The 23,134-nt window shown below is 46.3% G+C and overlaps 1 protein-coding gene across 2 annotated transcripts; it reads left to right on the top strand.

Annotated features, from left to right (window-relative positions):
- Positions 1 to 1,376: 1,376 nt before the first annotated feature.
- LOC148833986 (uncharacterized) lies at positions 1,377 to 17,682 on the top strand. 2 transcript variants are annotated; one of them, XM_088916214.1, is made up of 10 exons: positions 1,418 to 1,494; positions 4,772 to 4,795; positions 5,472 to 5,631; positions 6,170 to 6,438; positions 10,539 to 10,684; positions 10,839 to 11,421; positions 11,714 to 11,882; positions 14,185 to 14,438; positions 14,629 to 14,720; positions 15,756 to 17,682. In XM_088916214.1, exons 1-10 carry the CDS (start codon positions 1,452 to 1,454, stop codon positions 16,062 to 16,064), a joined length of 2,049 nt encoding a protein of 682 aa, XP_088772340.1. In that variant the 5' UTR covers positions 1,418 to 1,451; the 3' UTR covers positions 16,065 to 17,682. The 2 variants fall into 2 exon arrangements, with proteins under 2 accessions (XP_088772341.1, XP_088772340.1); XM_088916215.1 differs by lacking the exon at positions 5,472 to 5,631 and having other exon boundaries at positions 1,377 to 1,494.
- The last annotated feature ends 5,452 nt before the right edge of the window (positions 17,683 to 23,134 follow it).

Below are 23,134 nucleotides of genomic sequence, written 5' to 3'. Positions count from 1 at the left end.
GCGAGGAGAAATAGAGACAGAGGTGCACTTCCTACTGCACTGTGACAGATACTCTGGGATTAGCGAAACATTCTTCCCTAAATTTACAAATCTAATCCCAGAGTTCCCACACCTGCCAGAATCACAACGGGTCCCAATCCTACTGGGAGATTGGGGAGGGAACTCAGTTGAACTGGCAGCCCAGTATGTGATCTCCTGTCCCAGCCTGAGGAACAGTGAGCCTGTCTCCCAGTAATGCCCCATCTGCCTACAGGACATGTCAATATTTTATGATATTGTTCCAGAATAGTAGTGAGGACCCTGTGCAGAAAACCAGGGCGATCTCCGGAGGCGTAGCCGAGAGAGCGATCCGAGGTCGGAAAGCCGCAGGTGGACAAGCCGGTGCACAAGTACAAAACCAGGAGCGGAGCCGTGAGCCGCGAGGTAGCCGAGAGTCCAAACCAGAGCGATCGGTCCATTCTCAAGGACCCCAGTCATCCCAGTCACAAACTGTCTTCCCTCCTACCGTCCGGTAAACGGTACCGAAGCATTCGGTCCAAGTCCAACAGACTACGGAACAGCTTCTACCTCCAGGCAATAAGACTGCTAAATAGCCAACCTGCAGCTCCTTTAGCAAATCACCTGTAATGGCTACATGGACACAACGTTTTCACTGTATTCAGCATAACTGCACTACTTGTATATATTGCACACACCATGGACACATAACAGCTCTACTCATATCGAGTTTTATTCAATTTCTATTACATCTATTATTACGTAACCTTATTTTTTGTAACCTTAATTTTGTGATTGTAACCTGAATTTTGTTATTCTTGTGGTTTTTGTGATTCTTGTGAGCTCGCAGAACAGACATTTCATTGCCAGCAGCTACTGCTGCACGCTGTATTGTTGTGCATTTGATCAATAAACTTTGATGTGGTTTGATTTCATTCGGTAAAGAGCCAAAACTGAAACCAGGAGACGTAGTCCAGGGTCAGGGAGCCAAGAACCAAGTGGTAGATAACAAAGAGACTGGGAGCAGCTCCAGCCAGGAAAACCCTGATACTGAGCACAGAGGAGTGTGTGAAGCAGCTTTAAACAGGCTGGGGGAAATGGGCTAACTGGGAGCCGTGCTGGAATGCCGAGTCCTCCAGTGGCTTGGCGGAACAGATGTGTCTTTGTTGTAAATGTCTGTAGATGGTTTTGCTTTTGTTTCATGTTCATTTTATTTGGATTTGCTTTGGCAGCGCTGTTGGTACCCGTCAGTCATGCCAATACAGCACCTTGCATGGAACTGAACTGAGAGAGGGAGGGAGGAGGGGGGGGAGAGAGAGGAGGGAGGAGAGAGGGGAGAGGAGGTATGCCAACAGGTGGGAGTGCCGATCTTCGATCTTCGTGAGGGGGTGGGGATGGCAGGAGGAGACGAGGATAAAAGCAGGGGATGGTGGAGGCAGGTCCCATTGTAAGCCATGGCACTGCTCTCCCTGCTGACCCTGCTGCTGTCAGTGACAGGTAGGCTGCAGTTTCTCTCTCACCTGTCTGTCAGTGAGTGTGTGTGTGCGCACCTGTCTGCCTGCGCACCTGTGTGTTTCTCTGTGGGTCTGTTGCCCAGTCAGTGTCGGCGTGTCTCTGAGTCCGCCAGCCTTCTCTTCAGTCCTGACCTGGGCCGATCACTTCAGATCTGCAGCAGATCCACCTGAGAGCCAGTCACAGACTCTGCCAGCTGTGTCTGTGTCTCACTGAAGTGATCGGCACTCAAGAGCTCATCACAGTGTCACAGAAAACACAGCCTGGTTGAATGTCTGAAGTGCAGCTGTCTCTTGTTCCCTGGGGTGCTCTGTTCCTGTCTGTAACTTCCTGTACTGAGTCCTGGTATAGAGTTTTATTAACAGGTTAGTCACCGATTGCTATTGGAGCTTCCTACTAATACTACTGGGATAAAGCACTGTGACAACAGGTTGAAGTGTAATAAGGTCTTGTGAAATCAAGGTAAAAGCACAGTACAGTGCAGTAAAGCCCAGTGAGATCAGGATAAAACACAGTACAGTGCAGTAAAGCCCAGTGAGATCAGGGTTAAAAACACAGTACAGTGCAGTAAAGCCAAGTGAGATCAGGGTAAAAGCACAGTCCAGTGCAGTAAAGCCTGGTGAGATCAGGGTAAAAGCACAGTCCAGCACAGTAAAGCCCAGTGAGATCAGGGTAAAAACAGAGTATAGTGCAGTAAAAATACAGAAATTTGTGGTAGGCTATAAGGAATAAGAAAGAGGAAACATTAACTATAGAAGAGGTAGTAGGAACACAAAACACAGTAAATGGAATAAAGTTTAGGAAAGACAGAATCAAGTATCTGGAAATGGACATGAGGAATAAGAGTGAACAAAAGGAAAAAAATAAACAGAAGAGGGGATCAGAAGAAAGACCGGAATAAAGCAGGGAACTGAAATTAAAACAGGATGAGGAATAGGCACTAGGATAGAGGGATGTAGGAATCGAGACAGGGGTTCGAACGAGCCAAGCCCTGTCCACAGAGCTGGCCAAGGAAAACAGACTTGGTCATTTGTCAGTCTCTGTGTTGTCGTCGTACAAGAAATTCCTGCTCACACCTAGCCAAGAAGGCATCTATCTGCTGCCCCTGAGAGCAGGGCTCTGTTAGGAATTCACGTCAGCCCAGCAGAAGCCTTCAGGTTAGTTACCTGCCCGCTGGGAAATTCCTAGATTCCAGCAACCAGTTCTTCAGTTTCGGCTGCCAAAAAAAGCGGAGAGGCCATTGAACGCCTGCCGCCATCGTATTGCGGCGCAACGCGGCTTCTCGCGCGGGTTTCTGTCCCCGCCCCTCCTGCCTCAGTTCGCCCCTCTGCCGGGGGGGCTCGAACCCGGGTCAGGCAAGCGGGACCTTGCCGGCCGAGCTAAGGGAAGCCTCCCGCAGCCCGGGCGACAACGTCCCCGGCTCGCTCCACCTGTGCGGCGGCTGTATCCGGTACAGTGTGCTCACCGACGTCGGCGGCTGGGAAGAATGACAGTGCGCCGTCTGTGTGGAGTCTGCGTGTTCTCTGGGTGTTCACGTGTTTCTCCTGGGGTTACAGGCAGAAACCAGCAGCGTGTGTCAGGACCTTCGGGGCTCAGCTTCACAACTTTCCAGACAAGACCCCTTACTCACACTTACTGACCTTCTGTAGTCCTTTGTTTCTGTTTACCAAGATTTGTAGCCTGGGAAAGAACATGTCGTACTACAATAAACTTAAATGGGGATTTTGTTTTATTCTGGATCATAAAAATGAGTGGCTGTATTATTTTCTGCTACAGAACTTGGATTTGATGCAGTATAACCTTTAACCCGAAAGATTCACATAGATATACATGGAGATATACACACGGAACAAGTAATAGGTTTATTCCATGCTGAAAAAAAGAAGAGAGAAAACACAACGTTTCGGCCGTGGAGCCTTCTTCAGGTGTGAGAGAGACAGGGCAGTAGGCAAAGGTAATGTAGCAGGAGAACAAAGGCTGGGAGGGAGGAGGAGTGAGAGGCGGGAGCAGGGGACAGAAAGAGAGGCCAATCGAGAGGTGTGAAGTCAGAACAGGTGTCGAGAGGTGTGAAATGAAACGTCCAATGAATGGAGAAAATTTAGTAGAATAGTAGTCTGTCGTTAAGAGAAGGGGTAAGGTGTGATCCTAGCTGCAGGATAAGTTTGGATTCAGTAGTCTTTCTGATGTATGAGTTCGGAAAACCATCTTTGAGAACACAGATGGAGAGATTAGAGTGGTCGTGGCCGTCAGAGGTGAAATGAGAAACAATGGGCTTGGAGAGATCTTTAATCTTCACAGCCCTGACGTGTTCTCTGAAGCGGTCTCCGAGTCTCCTTCCTGTTTCTCCAATGTAGAGAGAAACTGGGCATTTACTGCAACAGATACAGTAAATAAGGTTGCTGGAGGTACAAGATGCTGTCTGGGTGATCCGGAATTGTCCTGAGGGGCCTTGAATGAGTGTGGTGTTATGTGGCAAGACAAAAAAAAAATACGGTAGTGGCAATTTCCCTAAGGAAAGAAATACTCCACATTAGTGTGATGCCACATTCTTCATTGGTCCCATTACATCACAGAAATATAAAAACAAAACTACTCACTCTTTAATCTCGTCTAATCCAAGATGCACAGAATATCACAGTCTTCTTTTAACACGCTCTGAACAAGTTAAACAGAATAAGGTCATTCTCAAAGAACAAAACACATCATTTCCTCCACAATGGTTAAAGAAATGCAAACATCTAACAAAAATGTATGACCATTTACCGTTACAGACATGATTCCCGCGAACCCACCCACACAGCACTGGAACCTCATGGGAGTCGGGATCACTTCATCCCTAAACATCCACCAATTTTGTCTAACTAATAAGTCACCCTCCCCTCATATATCAGCAATATACATCTCTTTCAAGGATTTCCAAACTTCATTTTTGATAGCTACACAATCAACTAAATTCTGAACATTTACCTCTGCATTCACATCACACGTAGCCACACACCACACTCAACTTTATGATGTCCACTCTCACAAATTACTGGCGCACTGACGTCACTCATACGTGTGTATCTTAAAGCGACAGCTACCGATTTCAGTGTCAGATTTCAAATATCCACTCCGTAACCACCCGGTTACACTCTCCCCTGCTTATGCGTCAACGTCCTCGGTGACGCCATACATCATTTTAAGCTCCTTCAAACCTGTTTCTGTTTCTGTGTTGATGATTTTGCCATCAGTTCTCTCAAGAACTCTTCTTTTATTTCAGATTCGGAATCACAAGCCCAGCCTGGTAAGAATACTGTTCTTCATAGAGGAGCAACATGACTTAAACATCATACAGCTCAACGCTAAGAATCTCCTGGTAATAAATAGTCACAGCAGGACAGGAGACACAGTGAGAGAGGAGATCACAGAGAACCCCTCAGTGATAAACACACACAACAGGACAGGAGACACAGTGAGAGAGAGGAGATCACAGAGAAGCCCTCAGTAATATACTCACACAACAGGACAGGAGACACAGTGAGAGAGAGGAGATCACAGAGAACCCCTCAGTAATAAACACACACAACAGGACAGGAGACACAGTGAGAGAGAGGAGATCACAGAGAATCCCTCAGTAATATACTCACACAACAGGACAGAAGACACAGTGAGAGAGAGGAGATCACAGAGAATCCCTCAGTAATATATTCACACAACAGGACAGGAGACACAGTGAGAGAGAGGAGATCATAGAGAATCCCTCAGTAATAAATGTACACAACAGGACAGGAGACACAGCGAGAGAGAGGAGATCACAGAGAACCCCTCAGTGATAAACACACACAACAGATAATTGAGCAAATTTCCACAAATTAAATATCAAAGCAACCAGTGATTAGGCTTGCCAGCTATGACAAAAGATTGTAGAAATACCTACAGTAACAGAATTTACTCTTTCTTTTTCTGTTTCATCCTGTAAGCCTGTGGGCAGGCACCCCTCAGTCCCAGGATCGCGGGGGGAGAGTCTGCCCAGCTGGGGTACTGGCCATGGCAGGCCAGCCTGTTTCAGGGGTCCTACTCATGTGGTGGAGCTCTGATCAACAGCCAGTGGGTGCTGACTGCAGCGTACTGCGTTAAAGGGTAGGGGAGACAGAGGTCCCCCTTTCTCAGTATCTACTGTACTGACAGCAACTGCAGATGGAGATGACTCTGGACTCTGTGACACAGATGACTGGGGAAAAACAATGATCAGCTAGCTCATCTACTGTAACAGTAACGATTTCGACTGTATCAGTGTTCTCAGTGATCACTGCAGATTGAAGCTGCTCACAGTGTAACAGTGATGATTTAGACTGTATCAGTGTTCACAGTGGTCACTGCAGATTGAAGCTGCTCACAGTGTAACAATGATGATTTAGACTGTACCAGTGTCCACAGTGATCACTGCAGATTGAAACTGCTCACAGGGTAACAGAGGTGATTTATACTATATCAGTGTTCACAGTGGTCACTGCACTTTGAAACTGCTGACAGAGTAACAGGGGTGATTTCTGGCTGATTCACAGGTGACGTACTATTAACAGTAATGATCCATGAAGCTTTGGGATTAGGGCAGGTGACCCATCCCCATGTCTCTTTTATATACTTCCTGTTTCTTCTCCTCCCTCTCTCCCTCCAGCCTTGATGCGAGTCAGTGGACAGTGTACCTGGGCCGGCTGACACAGTCAAGCTCTAACCCTGACGAAGTGTCCAGGGGGGTCCAGCAGATCATCGCACACCCAGAGTATTACTCTTTATACCGTAACAACAACATCGCCCTGTTGAAGCTGGACAGCCCCGTCTCCTTCACCAAGTACATCCAGCCCGTCTGTCTGGCCGACAGCAACAGCTCCTTCATCAATGGGACCAGCTGCTGGGTCGCTGGCTGGGGAGAAACACTTGATGGGGGTGAGTGTGTCTCATTGTCAGCTAGCAAAAGCTGCATCTTCCTGCTTTGAGGCTGGGCTATACCAGCCTGCTAAGATCAAGACTAACCTCAAATGGCCCTACAGAAGGGGCTGAGTGTCTCAAAGTTGGGGGCAACCTGGGAGGACTGGTTCTACTGGGATTGCGGCTGCACAGCTTGTCACATGCCTGTGTGCACACAACAGGCTCCCAGTGAGAGCCACACCACCACTCTCAATGCCGAGAAGGGATATTTGTACACCAGGCCCTGCACTCTGCCTCCACAGCGAGAATCATACGTTCTGGGACTGCGAAGTGACTTTTGTCATTCTTGCCGTGCGCTATTGAAATCTGTATATCAGATCAATAAGGTAAACTCGAGGCAATAGTACAGGACAGTCAGCTTTTATTTCTGGATATTTCTGGGCGTACTTTAAACCATTGCCAGCCCCAGAAATGTTTTTGTGTGCTCAGTCTTCCCAAATTCAATACTGGGACTAACCTAAAGTTAAACCAGTGTAAAGCTGGCATGCGGTCGTAAACCACTTAAATGCTATGACTGGTTCAGGCCTGTAAACCATTCACATTAACAGACTGCGAAGATGTTCCTCTGAGTGGCTTGGTTAAGCCCGACTTGCAGCCTCTTTCACCTGTTGCCTGTTTGTTGTTTTTTTCCTGACATTAGCTTCCTCTTCAAATGGAAAGGTTTCTCCTTCTTTTCCCGATGAGCTCCTTGGTTAAGTGTGCTGTGGGTCAGTGGGCTGTCCAGTGGGACCTGAGGCACTTTTCGGACATGGGCAGGCAAGACGTTTGCTGCGCATTTCTGTTTCCATTCTGTCCATCATCAGATACGTCATCAATAAATTATAATAATTCCTTCAACTTATATACTTATATAGAAAACGTGATTTTATCTCAGGTGGGGAGCTGCGTCAGCATGCGTAGGCTGCAAAGGAACAAGTAACAGGTTTATTCCTTTCTGAAAAAAATAAGAAAGAAAACACAATGTTTCGGCCATGGAGCCTTCTTCAGGTGATTTTATCTCTGTACGGAAAGCGTGTTGCATTTGCAAAATTGAAGTGTTTCAAATGTTTAATAAAGAAGTAAAAAGAACTTACAGCTTACACAAAGACTCAAACTACTGTGTGGACAAACAAGTGTTAAGAAAAAACAGGACATCTGATTGCTGGTTGCCTTATATTTATTTAAAAAAATGAAATGAAAAATAAGATACAATGAGGTGTTCCTGCCTAAATCAAACACTGTGACTTTAAAAGCTGTAAAAAATGGTTTCGATAGCAGAAAGTCACCTTGCTCTTTCAATGGCCTAAGCCATTACACCACACACGTAATCACATGGCAATGAGTTAAACTGATGCAGGCATTTACAAAGAAAGTGTACTACTGTGATAATCTGAACTATATGGATATAATTATATCATTATTAATTTCTACACGATTCCATATTATATTCCCTATTAATTAAATTCTAAAAAGTATGCGTTTTTTTCCTGTGGAAACAAGCGCAAGTATTCACAGAAAAGGTTAAAACATTGTAACTTTTTACGAAGACTATAAACTTAATATAGTCAGAAGGAGCACCTAAAAACTTTTCCGACATAACCACAGTGTGTAACTGAATGCAAGACTTGATGCTTAAAATGTTTAGGAAGAAAGTGGAATACAGGTGTGTATTTTTATTTCAAAATAAATACTAATAACAGCCATATACAGTTTACATAATATGTTTATGTTCCTAAATTAATATTGTTTATGACCTTCAGATGCGTTATGCTCCTCTTCTTTTTATGCTCAGCCACTAAAATTTCCTTTTAGTTGTAAAATTCCATATAAATATTCAATATTAAGCGGATTAAAACATGCACAGTAAAGAGATTAAATGATTAAGACTTTTCACCAACAACCAATGCACCATGAGCTCCCGTCGGTCATTTTGGCCAGCCAAGCACGTACTGCGGTACAACAGGGTGAACTGTGGGTAATTTTGCACGGTACGGGGTTGTACGGTGCATTTTGAATGGCTGCATCTGTTCCATAATTTCAATATATTCAATTTGGAGCTCATGCTCATGAAAATATAAAGTGTGCGTCCTATACTCTGAAAGTAACCATGACAACTTGCACGACCACTCATGACCCAAATGCAACCTGTCAAACCAACGTCACCAACTGTTCTGCGAGATATGATAGCTAGCATTACGTATTTTAGTTAATAAACCAGCAAAATGAAGACATTTCTTCATCCAGTCGCCTGCACCTTGACACCGATATCTGCCAGTGAAACCGAAGTCGAACCCGAGATGCCGAAGTGTAAACGAGCAAGGAAATATGACAAATCGTTTATTCAGTATGGATTTACAAATATCCGGGAAAACGACGAGGAAAAGCCTAAATGCCTGCTGTGCAGAAATGTACTCTCCACAGAGAGTATGAAACCAAACTCAAAAGAAACTTTGAGACCACTCGCAAGGAATGCTTGGCCAAGACAAAATCATTTTTTGAAAGAAAATGCGATGAGCTGAATAGGCAGCATGCGCAGTTTAGAAAAGCCATGATAGTTAACGAGAGGGCTTTGAGAGTGTCTTTTGTAGTTAGCTACCGCATTGCTACAGCTATTGACATGGTATCTGCATATTGACAGCGCATGTTTGATAGATCTTGCTATCCTCCTAAATTGCTAAATTACCTGATTAACATATACCTTCATGATGCTATAGTAAAAATGTTTTATTTTCTCTCTATTTATGGATGTGGTTTGAAAGCACTGTGTTTGGTTGGTTTGGGAAATATATGTCATGCTTTCTGAGCTCTGCCTTACCTGTGTTTTGTGTGTGGGATGGCTACTTATGTGGAATTGTTATTCATGACACAATTAAAATAAAAAGAAAGGGATAAACATCCTTTTATACATGTAATAACAAGTCTGTAATAATATAATATTGAACTATTATCTATAGTAGCCTTTTGTTGACAAAGTTGCGAAACCTACAGATTTTCCCATTTGGCCTACTTGTTAGTTAAATTGAGTAGCCCTGCTCTAATTAATGGGGTCGCAAGAATTTTGGGACCTAAAAACGGGGTCACTGGCCAAAAAAGGTTGAGAACCCCTGTTTTAAGGTTTTTCTGCACAGCTCTCAGGATGTTGCAGTCCTGAACTGCTTGCGTCTCCCTTGGACAGCCTGGTCTAGGCCCAATTATTACTCTTCCAGTGGTTTTTGGTTCAAAATGTTCCACTTTTTGTGATGCCCAATGTCCCTGCAATGTTTTCCCTTTCATCTTTACAGTTTCTTGCTTTTCTATCACAGACACCTCTCTTGTTGTCATCTACCTCACGCATCACTTTACTACAAAAGGAAACCCAAAAAGTGAACTCCAACGGGCTAAAACCAGGGCTACACTTTGTTGCAGAGCTGATTTGGCTCACCTTTGTACTTCTATGCAAATCCTAATCTGGCATTTCTGTAATCTGGCAATTCACAGCTCTTTTATGGTTTCACAATTAATTCAACATGTCAAATCTGAGGAATTAGAATCACTTGTACTCACATATACTCACATAAAGAGGGGGGGAATTAACATAACAATTGACATTGATTTAACCGGGCTAAACACGTATGCAAAACACCCAGAAATTTAATGCCTCTGCCCCATTTTAATCTTTTGATCTGAAATCTTAATTTCATTAGTACACAGCAAAAATAATGCATTTCACTCCGCTGTCCCAAAACGCGTGCTTTTCACTGTACGTTTCACCCACTCCTGGCAGGGCTATAGGATGCAGAGCTTTTTCTTCAGATTGAAATAGACAGTCACTCTAAAGAACTCACAAAGGTGTGAAGCATAAAGAGTTGCAAACTTTTAGGGTGTCGGGTCGATTGGGGTGAACAGAGCTCCTTGACAACTGATGAACCCTATATTTCTGCATGAGACAGGCAAGCCTCAGAGATGGCACATTAGTGTTTTAGAAGATATGGGACAGCATATTCCCAGTTGGGACCAGTTGCTGTCCGCCCCCCTAACAGAAACATGGTTGTCAACATGTGGGTACATGCCTTAGGTAATAATAAACTCTCGTTTCACAGTGCCTCTATCAGAGAACCGGACCCTACAGGAGGTCCAGGTCCCCATCATTGGAAACAAGCAGTGTGTGGATATTTTTGGGCAAAACTCCATCAATGACAACATGATCTGTGCTGGAGGGTTGCAGCAGAGCAAAGGCCCCTGTCAGGTAGGTGGATAAGCCTGATCTCAAAGCATCTCATTGGTTGACACAAGTGCAACGCTGAACTACTCAGCATAGCTTTCTTCCTTGGTCAGTGGTTTAGTTGCCTGTGGTCCGGTGTCGGACAATTCCTAACAGTATTCTCTCTGTGTGTCTCCAGTTTGACTCAGGGAGTCCCCTGGTCTGCAAGCAGGGTCCTGTCTGGATTCAGGCTGGTATTGTTAGCTCTGGAATTGCCTGTCAGAATCCCAATCTCCCAGGGGTGTACACCAGGGTGTCCCAGTACCAGGACTGGATTAATGGACATGTGGGCTCTGGAATCACAGGCTTTGTGACCTTCACCTCCAGTGGCACAGATGCTGGAAGCAGTTCAGCACCAGTCACCACTGCTTCCTCTACTACTACAGCACCAAGGTCCACTGCTACCTCTACTACTACAGCACCAATGTCCACTGCTACCTCTACTACTATAGCACCAATGTCCACTACCCCCTCTACTACTACAGCACCAGAGACCACTGCTTCCTCTACTACTACAGCACCAATGTCCACTGCTACCTCTACTACTACAGCACCAGTGTCCACTGCGTCCTCTACTTCTCCAGCACTAATGTCCACTGCTACCTCTACTACTACAGCAACAGTGGCCACTCCTTCCTCTTCTACTACAGCACCAGTGACCACTTCTCCCTCTACTACTACAGCACCAGTGACCACTCCTTCCTCTACTACTGCAGTCCCCAGTAAGTGCAACGCTAGTTATTTCTGACAGGAATGTAAGAGGTTCACAATTAGTGAAAAACTTTTAACATAGCTACTGTATACTCCTCCATGTGACCCAATTTTCCTCTCCATCAAAGCTGGGGCACCAAATTGCCTAAACTTTAGTACTTTATTTGGAATATGATTGTCTTCTACACTGAGTGAATGTAATTTAAAGTGAATGTAAAAAGACATGATGTGATATTGCAGGGCTGGATGTGGGAAATCCGTCCAGTCCTCTAGGTGACTCTGCTGTCTCACTGTGTCTTCCAGCCGAAATCTGCGGGAGGCCCAGACTCAACACGCGCCTTCTTGGGGGTCAGTCAGCTGCAGATGGGTTCTGGCCATGGATGGCCAGCGTGCAGAGGAACGGCAGTCACGTGTGTGGAGGGACCCTCATCGCCAGCGACTGGGTGATGACAGCTGCACAGTGCTTACCCAGGTACAGAGCAACCCCACCTTTCCCTCTCACCCAGGTACAGAGCAACCCCACCTGTCTATCTCACCCAGGTACAGACCAAATCCCACCTGTCCCTCTTACCCAGGTATAGACCAACCCCACCTGTCCCTCTCACCCAGGTATAGAGCAACCCCACCTGTCCCTGTCACCCAGACACTGACCAACCCCACCTGTCCCTCTCACCCAGGTACAGACCAACCCCTCCTGTCCCTCTCACCCAGGTATAGAGCAACCCCACCTGTCCCTCTCACCCAGACACTGACCAACCCCACCTGTCCCTTTCACCCAGGTACAGACCAACCCCACCTGTCCCTCTCACCCAGGTACAGACCAACCCCATCTGTCCCTCTCACCCAGGTACAGACCAACACCACCTGTCCCTCTCACCCAGGTACAGACCAGCCCCACCTGTCCCTCTCACCCAGGTACAGACCAACCCCTCCTGTCCCTCTCACCCAGGTACAGACTAACCCCACCTGTCCCTCTTACCCAGATACAGCCAAAGAAGACTCCACAGCTGAAGCTTTGTTTCTTTTCTTCTCTTATCAGCATGAAATAAACCTTTACATGTTCCTTTGCAATTGATGCAGCTGCCTACTTGACCTAATTCTGAAATGTCATTTTTGAATAATAATGGCTCTTGAATTGCAGTGATAATTCAAGAGTTGTAAAAGTTTGTAACCTTATGTGTTGTGATAGTGGTGAATTTTGTGTTAGTGTGGGCAGTGCTCATTGTCATGTCATCAAGGCCTGTATTAAATATTCAATTCAAAATACATTATTCATCCCTAAGGAAGGCAATTTAAGCAGCACCCTGCAACGTGCAACATACAGTATATAAAAAAAACAGAAATAGCAGATGGACCATAAAACGATTTTGAAAGTAACAGTGTACATAGCAAGGACTCTGTCCTACACTACAAAATAAATACAAATCAGATCATAAGGTATTTAAGAAAGTTATTAAAGTACATATGCATTTGTAGAGATTGCTTTATCCAATAGAGATCATACTGATAAAACATCTTTACACTCGTTGTTTCTGAGCCCCCAGTGGCCTCTGAAAAGTTACAGTACATTTGTTTTGCACTGTGGATAGCAAAAACATCTTTCTGAAGGCAAAAGTACAGAAGACTGATGAGATGTGTCTTCAGTGATGGCTTCGGGCCTCCCTCAGGATCTGATGGACATACAGCTGTGCCAGAGGTCTCAAAGGCTCAGCAAGGATTTTAGAGCTGAGTTTGAAGGAGGTTTTTTTCTTTTTTGACTGACTGATGTGTAACAACAGATAAAGGAAAAAGTTAAAATACTTCTGATAAAAGAGGTATGGGTGTTGATAGACTTCCTTTTCGGACTTGGAAGGAACTCAGGTTTCCTCAGAACATGTGAGCGCTGCTCAGATGTCTTCACAATGACATCTGTGAACTTAATTTTATCATCAAGCACAGCGCTCAGATATGTGTAACTGTGAACTATACCAACAGACGCACAACAGGATTGCTCTTGCTTTGTTTTTTTTTTAAATCAATCAATCATTTATCTTGTTTTAAAAACAATAATCTCGAGGTTAAGATGTATCCCACCGGTTGACCAATCCGTCCAAAATGGGTCCAACAGCTCTCTCTTGGTCATACTGATCTCTCTGACTCGTTTCCTTCTAATTCTCTCTATTCATTTGCAGGTTTTGACTTCACACCTCTCTTCATCTCTCATGACTTCATGCCACCCGAGTGTCGATACTCCTTCTCTCCTGCTCCCGCCTCTTTTCCACTCCTGGTTTTGCTTTCCTATGCTTTATTAACTACCAGTTTTCCTCTGTCCCTCACACTAGAAGAAGGCTCCACTGTTGAACCTGTCACGATCGCTACTGCGTCTGGCTCCGTTATTATTTTAACCTTCTGTTCCTGATCCCCCCAGCCGGTTCCGACCCGGTTCCCGTTCTTTATTCCCCGGGATGGATCGCCTGGCCATGGAATTTAGCTTCTGTCTTGGATTACCCGTTCGGACTTCTACATGGATTGTTCACCCCGGAATCACTCCCCCTGGACACCTGCACCCCTTGGACACGCCCCCTGTCTCCAGACCCTCTCCTGCATGAATTTTTCACCAGTGTTTCATCACTTATCCGGATCGTGTCATCTGCATAGGGCCCAGAACGGACTGTTCGTGACAGAAACATTTTGTCTCTTTTTAGCACAGAGCAAACCTTTGCTTGTTCCTATTACAGTGCAATGTTCTCAGACTCTGTATTAAACCCTCTCTCTCTGTCTCCTTCTCTCTCCAGCTCTGTGAACACCAGTGAATGGAGAGTGTTCCTGGGCAGGCAGAACCAGACGAGCTCCAACACCTTAGAGAAATCCACTGGAGTCCTGAACGCTTTCACCAGCAGCCTTAGTGGCACCAATATCGCCCTCCTGAGACTGGACACTAATGTCTCCTTCACAGACTACATCCTGAGCGTCTGCCTGGCAGGGGCAGGAATCACATTCACCCCTGGCACTCAGTGCTGGGTCACCGGCTGGGGCAACACAACTGCTGGTGAGTCAGGCTGGAAACTTCCCCTTGAAGGTCTATGAGGAGTCCGTTTCTTGATTGCAAACATGATCAAGGTGTTTCACACAGCCTGAACCAGCTGCACAAATGGGGACCAGTGTTTTTTAGCGGGGAGTAAAGTGGGGTATCGTGTTCTAGAAGATGCTAAAATTGCTGTGCTTCTCTGTTCCTTTAGCGCTCCTCCAGGAAAAAAGTACAACAATCGTCCAGTGTAACAACGGGTCTTCAGCTGACACCATCTGTACTTCTCCTCTGGACCTGGAGCAGGTGAGCACACCTCCATCACAACTCTTCTTTCAGTTTCAGACTTTATAGATATGATTAGAAATGGGCAGTTTTATTATTGTAACCCCACTACCCCACGACTCTTGACTGGGATGTGGACAACACACACTGTCGAAGCACAGCATTGGGAGCTCCGCAGGGCCCTGGTTGGGCTCTAGGAATGATGCAGCTGTTTTCAGCAAAACTGAAGTTAATGGGGGGATAGGGGGGGTCCTTTTGCACAACCACCTGAGGAAATTCTTGCCAACGAAACCCCACACAACTCCAGTGGCACCCGTCCAGCTCTGAACTGCTTCTCGAGGGAATCCAGGTGACAGCTGGCGAGCAGCCTCGCAGAGCTCCTGCTTCCAGGCAAAAGGGTTGGCACACGCCTGGACTGTGAGAGTGCGGCACCCTTGTCAAACAGTGATGGGGCACCAGGCAGGCAAGAAGTGGAGTGTTGGTGTTTGGGTATGCCCAGGGGCCGTCCCATGTTTCCCCTCCCGGGTTTGTAACCTGAGGTTCCCACCCTGACCTGCCGGGCCTCTGTCAGTCGGGATGCCTACCTTCAGTCTGTGTTATCGGTGGCTTTCTTCCTGCTGGTTGGTGGGAGCAGTCCTTTTAAGGAGAGCAAAACTACACTGTTCTGTGAAATAAGAGCACTTCTATTCCCGATCTTCTGTGTGTTTGTGGCCTGTGCTACAATATTATCTGTTGGCAATATCGGCCGTAACAGCCGTCCATGAGGTCTCCCAGTGTCGTCCATGAGAGTTGCGATGCTCCTCTTATCCATACAAACTAAATGCAACACTGTGTGGAGCTCAGAGTGTCATGTGGCAAGCTGCCAGGACATGGGATCTGTGGAAATTCCTAAAAAGGGAAGGTGAACGCTGAAAAATAAGGAGGAATTCCAATCTTGAAACAAAAACAAGTTATTCTCCGCCTGACTCAGTTAAATCTTAATGGCCCATGTTAATGAGATGAGCGGAATTCCTGTCCTTCCTAATGTTAACCGCAATCTCTCTTTTCTCTGTCCAGGGAAACTCAGGGGGTCCCCTGGTCTGCAAGTGGGCCTCCATGTGGACTCAGGTCGGCGTCCTTGTCGTCGAAGACCCCACTGCCGTGACCAAAAGTGGCAACCGTGCGGTCCAGTCGAGTGCGTTCGTGAAGATACTGCGGTTTGTAAATTTCCTGCAGAAGAACGTGGGTTCCAGGCTGCCTCTTGTCTCCTCTAACACCAGCACGGCGACGACGAGCAACAGCGCCACTTACACCCCCCTCCCCCACAGCGCCCTCCTCCTGGCTGTGCTCCACCCTCTGCTGACTGCCTGGACCTCTGCACTGTGACCCCCTGTGCACTTATAGGAGAACTGCAGTTCCATTGTCCCAGACTGGTTATTAAATCGTGGTAACAAAATACATTTGTTGACGGCATATAAAAAAATGTACAGATTTCGAATTATATAAAATAAGATATCGCTAACTATCACTAACTTTGTGAAAGTAGTGCGCTTCGCCATGTTCCCATTTGAGTTCCCACGAATTGTGACATGAAGCGGCCCTTCCTGCTCACTAGTCACTGTGATGACTGATGTAATGCGATGTACAAGCAAATGAGTCCAGGTTGTGTAGCAGACATTTCACTGCAGAAATGTTACCACGTGATCTGCACGCCGAGTTAAGAAGTAGTATTTGTCGGTAAAGCTGTCTTGAAGTCAAGAGCAATATTTCTATTGGATTAAAAGAGATGGATTCACAAGCCTGGTTGTTTACGGTGTCATAGGGCCGCAACATCACTTCGTTCTGAATCGCAGAACATGGCGCTGCTCACACCTGAAAATGAATTCTATTTTCTGATGTAAATGGGCGGTTTCACAAGTTACCGTGTGCATTTTGACTTTCGTTGCTGTTTGAAATGCGCTCAGCGATGCTATTTCTTCCTAAACCCAACATATGTGTCCAGATCCAAGATCTAGAACTGCTGTCTTACCTTGCAAGAGCTGCAAGTCCCTGCAAGTGAGTACCAAACCCACTCTGCCTGATACCACGGGCATTCGAAGTCTTATCGGCCCAGGGATGAGAAGTCGGGGAAACTGGCCTATCTCAGGCTATGAGCCCTCCCCCACTCCTCCTCTGCTGATCCAGCCTCTTCAGGGACTGACGAGCTCCAGAGCACCCTGATCCACACTGGGCTCCCCCCCCCCCAGATTTCCACAACCAGGCGGTGCTTCTGAATGTACAAGTCACACAGATCAAGAACAGAGCCAGGATCACTCAGGTCCCCACTGGGGATATATTGTACTTTGCTGTCTCCAGTGGGCAGGTTCACGGGAGCGTGTACTGTAGTAGACCAGCTCAAGAAGGGGAGGTATTTACAGCGACCTGCCACTAGAGGTTGCTTCAGCCTTCTAATCTTGATAGTCTCACAAACTTTTGATTATTCTGTTTAGATGGGATCCGGGGTGCAGATTGTTCTTGCACATGAATTACATGGGTGTAGTAAAGTTTGGGTTTGGTATATAAAGGGTGTGCACGGTGCTAGTGGCGATTGGGACTTTTTAAAGCTTTTCTCTGCTTGCTATCTGGAAAAGGGCATCTTGGACTTCAAGCCTCTTGCACTTCACCTTCCTTGGCCATCATGTGCTTTTGTGTGCAGACCCTTGGGGCAGTGTAGGGGCAGCCACAGAGAGCTTTCACAGAGGCCTTTCCAAACTGGTCTTCCTCAGCAAGGTCTGTAAAAGTGTTTTTGTGTTTTGAATGACGGATACACAATTTCTGTGTACCTCCCGGACAGGAAGGAATCTTATCGAGCTTTTATCTTGCAATTTAATTATTGTAATTGAAATTGCAAGGGATTTGAATGTACACAAATATATTTTCAATTGCTGTCATATGTTATATATGGTTAGCATATTTTCCTGCATTGTACATTGTTTCAAATAAAGTTAACAGGTGGGGCAGCACAGTGGCCCTGTTGGTGAGATTTCTTGCCTTATAGCTCTTGGGTTAGCAAAGCACAGCAGTAAGGCCAGGGTGAGCACAGTGGTGAGATCAAGTGTGATACAGCACTCCACAGCAGTAAGACTACAGTGAGCACAGGGGTGAGATCCAGTGATACAGCACACCATAGCAGTAAGACTAGAGTGAGCACAGGGGTGAGATCCAGTGTGATACAGCACACCACAGCAGTAAGACCAGAGTGAGCAGAGGGGTGAGATCCAGTGTGATACAGCAAACCACAGCAGTAAGACTATAGTGAGCACAGGGGTGAGATTAAGTGTGATACAGCACTCCACAGCATTAAGACTACAGTGAGCAAAGGGGTGAGATCCAGTATGATACAGCACTCCACAGCATCAAGACTACAGTGAGCACAGGGGTGAGATCCAGTGTGATACAGCACTCCACAGCATCAAGACTACAGTGAGCACAGGGGTGAGATCCAGTGTGATACAGCACTCCACAGCAGTAAGACCAGAGTGAGCACAGGGGTGAGATCCAGTGTGATACAGCACTCCACAGCAGTAAGACCAGAGTGAGCACAGGGGTGAGATCCAGTGTGATTTCAGAGGAATTCGATTTTTTTCTTTACAAGATTTCCAACTACATAACCTACTGAATTAGTTTAATTGAAATGCCTTTACTCAAAGCAATAATCCAGTCTCATAACAGAAATTACTATTTTTTCTCTGTGAGTTAAATGTTACCTAACAAATCAACACAGCTCTTGCTGAATAAGAAAATACATTTATTTAAACTTGTTTTTACTTTTAAAGTACAACGGCTACAAATTACACGAGATTTCTTTTGAAATTTGCACAATCCACTGAGTTCAATGGCGACGATGTTAGACAGCTATTCCTACGTGATGCATTTAGCTCTTTTTCTTGTTGCACCCTAGTTAACAAACATCATTTTCAAATAAGAAATAAAAGCCGAAGAGTTCAGAAAATACAGAACTGCCATGTTGATACTGATCTATGATTTTCATTAAGTTGAGGAAGACGAAAAGACTAGTAAAAGAAAGAAGTAAAAGATAACCATAGCTTCAAGCCTGCGTTGATTTGTACGGCTTCATTTGGTGAATTCATAATTATGCTTTTAACTGCTGTGAAGAGACAAATAAAAAATGCCATTACCTCTGTTCTAAAAACAACAACAGCAATCATAATAATACAATTATTTAATTGTTGGCGCTTACATTACTGTCCGTCCTTGATGTAGCACTGGAATCACCCTCCTCTCACTAAAAAGTGCGACCAACGGACCTAGCAGTTTCAAAGTGGTCACCACGAACAGTGTTTTTAAAAAAAAAAGTTTTTTTCCCCGCGTTTCCTATAAAGGAGTTGTTAGACACGTCCCACACCCAACCAGGCCTGGGAGTTGCCATGACTCCGCGCCGCGAAGTGTCGTCATGGCAACGGGCGACATCCGGGCCAATAAAAGACGTGCTGCACGCTTAAAACGTTCCCGGAGTTGAAGGAACGGAAATGGCGCAGCCGTTTAGATCGCTTTCGGCGCCGGCCGCTGGCTCAGGTGAAGTAGGCGACCGCCTAGTGTCCCACGGCCCCCTCACCAGGCGGCACAAGGTATATTGCTTAATAGGCACGTTTATAATCCCCTCCAGTGGCTCTTTCTGTCGCCATTGTGCTGATCTAGGCTGTTAAAGTTTGTAGTCCATAAATCGTGATATTGTAGCGTTTTTAAGTTCCCACAGGACAAAGGACAAGTGGGGACAAAATAGCAAACCCAGCCACTGCTTCTATTCTCGCATTAAAAATACACACCAAATCTAAACAGAGGCTGGGTACACACGCACACATAAGGAGACCGACGGAACACGTACACATGTTTAGGGTGGTAACTCGTTAACTACTACTCGTTAACTTGCAAAACTTCTGTGAGTGTCCTGTGTCTTGCGTGTTCCTTTGCTATATTCCTTTGCTATATTAAAGTCTGTATAAAATGAGAAGTGTAACTATGGTCAGGCAAGCATATTGACTGAGTGCTAGAAGAAACGCTGAGTCTGGGCTATGCTCCCCTTCAGCTGATTAAATAAGAGATCTCTGCTTGACAATCTCTTAACCCGAGGGAAGACTGAGTTTTCTTTGACACCAGGGACTCCTAGTAAACTAAACACGTAGTAAATATTACTAGCTACCACTAATCACTGCCCTCAGCCTGGTCGTGTTCTGTTTTTTTAAATTTTGTTTTTACTTAGAAATTAGTTTAAAAAAATATTTTTTTAGAAACAGAGATCGGCACAGTCATTACATGGGCAACTCCTACGACCTCTCTGCCACACCCTAACCCCCTAAAGGAGGAAAAAGAGAAAAAATATACACATATACACATACATTTACCTCTCGGAAAGTATGTATATATATACACACACAAATCTGAACTCCAAGTAAGTTAAACATGTAGTGAATATTACAAGGTTCAACCAATCTCTGCCTTCAGCCTGGTCATGAATATTTCAGAAAATATTCGAACCGAAAGACACAGAGATCACCTCTCTAAGAAGAGCACACTCACTGGGCGGGCTACTCCGGCGACCCCAACCTGAAGCGTACCGAGTCACATAAAAGCCGAGGCCAGACATCCGCAAATCCCCCCGTCTCGCAATTCCAGCACCCACATCCCACCCCCCCAGTTCAAACAACCCAAAGGGATTAAAACTGGGAAACACAATAAAGGGAACAGCCCGCCTCCTCAGCACGCACGCGTGCCCCAGGCAGGAGGAAGGACGATCCGGGCCGGTGTGACTTAATGAACGGTCTCTGCCCAGCTGCCACAAGTTTGGCGACAGTAGAAACTGTGGGAATCATTTGCAAAGTTATCGTCATTTCAATTTATCCACCGGGATGTAAAATATTCCAATACAAAATCTCACCCCAAACTTAACCACATCGCATTGATATTAGCATTGAATTTGCGCCCACTCCCCCCTCCCTCCCCGCTGGGAACAGTGTTAATGCCATCGCTCTGCAAAGAGCCCACTGCTTCACAGAAAACTATTTACAGATCCCTTGTAATACAGTGGACCAGATTCACTCTGTACCAACCAGCAGTCAGGACGCCCCTACTCTTACTGACAGTGTCCTGGGATCTGTACTGACCAGCAGTCAGGACACCCCCACTCTTACTGACAGTGTCCTGGGATCTGTACTGTCCAGCAGTCAGGACACCCCCACTCTTACTGACAGTGTCCTGGGATCTGTACTGACCAGCAGTCAGGACACCCCCACTCTTACTGACAGTGTCCTGGGATCTGTACTGTCCAGCAGTCAGGACACCCCCACTCTTACTGACAGTGTCCTGGGATCTGTACTGTCCAGCAGTCAGGACACCCCCACTCTTACTGACAGTGTCCTGGGATCTGTACTGTCCAGCAGTCAGGACACCCCCACTCTTACTGACAGTGTCCCGGGATCTGTACTGTCCAGCAGTCAGGACACCCCCACTCTTACTGACAGTGTCCCGGGATCTGTACTGACCACCAGTCAGGACACCCCTACTCTTACTGACAGTGTCCCGGGATCTGTACTGTCCAGCAGTCAGGACACCCCTACTCTTACTGACAGTGTCCTGGGATCTGTACTGACAGGACACCCCCACTCTTACTGACAGTGTCCCGGGATCTGTACTGACCAGCAGTCAGGACACCCCTACTCTTACTGACAGTGTCCCAGGATCTGTACTGTCCAGCAGTCAGGACACCCCTACTCTTACTGACAGTGTCCTGGGATCTGTACTGACAGGACACCCCCACTCTTACTGACAGTGTCCTGGGATCTGTACTGTCCAGCAGTCAGGACACCCCCACTCTTACTGACAGTGTCCCGGGATCTGTACTGACCAGCAGTCAGGACACCCCTACTCTTACTGACAGTGTCCCGGGATCTGTACTGTCCAGCAGTCAGGACACCCCTACTCTTACTGACAGTGTCCTGGGATCTGTACTGACAGGACACCCCCACTCTTACTGACAGTGTCCTGGGATCTGTACTGACCAGCAGTCAGGACACCCCCACTCTTACTGACAGTGTCCCGGGATCTGTACTGTCCAGCAGTCAGGACACCCCTACTCTTACTGACAGTGTCCTGGGATCTGTACTGACCAGCAGTCAGGACACCTCTACTCTTACTGAAGGGTAAGCCCCTCCTGCAGAGCTCCTGAGGTCTGATGAGTTCAGTCTACAAGGTGGGACGGTTGCAGTGTTCATAGCTCTGAGTTCAGTAAATGCGCCCCACGGTCTGTGTGGGTCCCGATGCCCCAGTATAGTGACAGTGACACTCTATTGTAAAAAAGGCGCCGTCCTTCAGATAAGATGTAAAACCAAGGTCACGCTCTCCGTGGTCTTTAAAAATCCCAGGGCGTCTCTCGAAAAGAGTAGGGGTGTCACCCCGGTGTCCTGGCCAAATTTCCCCCTGGACTTTACCCCTCATGGCCTCCTAATATTACCCATCTCTGAATTGGCTTCATCACTCTGCTCCTCCCCACTGAGAGCTGCTGTGTGTGAGCAGACTGGAGCTTCATCCAGGTATGGGGACACACTGGTGGGGGTGGAGGGGATCCCCATTACCTGTAAAGTGTTTTGAGTGGAGAGTCCAGAAAAACGCTATATTAAGTATGAATAATTATTACTTTTATTATTAACTGATTATTGTGAACAAGCAGAACCTACAGTATACCATCTTTTCCATATCACAGATCAGTGACACAAATGTTCTGACTTTTTTGGTAAAACAATCATGTTTACATATATTGCAACTAGAGGATACAGGAGTAAAACGACTGCCAATAAACTCTACTGTTTACACATGCAGATGCAGTCAAAGTGTACCCAACACTTCACCCTGTTTGAATATAGTCCTTAATCTGAGACCTACTGATACAGGCCCTCACAAACTGAAGACCAGGCTCCACACACTGAGCAACATTGTCTCAGTCTGCTGAAGACCTGGCTCCACACAGTGAACAACAACATCGTCTCACTCTGCTGAAGACCAGGCTGCACACACTGAGCAACATTGTCTCACTCTGCTGAAGACCAGGTTGCACACACTGAGCAACATTGTCTCACTCTGCTGAAGACCAGGCTGCACACACCAAGCAACATCGTCTAACTCTGCTGAAGACCAGGCTACACACACTGAGCAACATCGTCTCACTCTACTGAAGACCATTCTCCACACACTGAGCAACATCGTCTCACTCTGCTGAAGACCAGGCTACACACACTGAGCAACATTGTCTTACTCTGCTGAAGACCAGGCTCCACACACTGAGCAACATCATCTCACTCTGCTGAATCAGGCTCCACACACTGAGCAACATCATCTCACGCTGCAGAAGACCAGGCTCCATACACTGAGCAACATTGTCTCACTCTGCTGAAGACCTGGCTCCA

Source organism: Atractosteus spatula, chromosome 5 (genome assembly GCF_055471065.1).
Source record: "Atractosteus spatula isolate fAtrSpa1 chromosome 5, fAtrSpa1.hap1, whole genome shotgun sequence".
NCBI lineage: Eukaryota > Metazoa > Chordata > Actinopteri > Semionotiformes > Lepisosteidae > Atractosteus > Atractosteus spatula.
The sequence above is the reverse complement of the archived record's forward strand: the minus strand, read 5'-3'. Positions and strand labels throughout refer to the sequence as shown.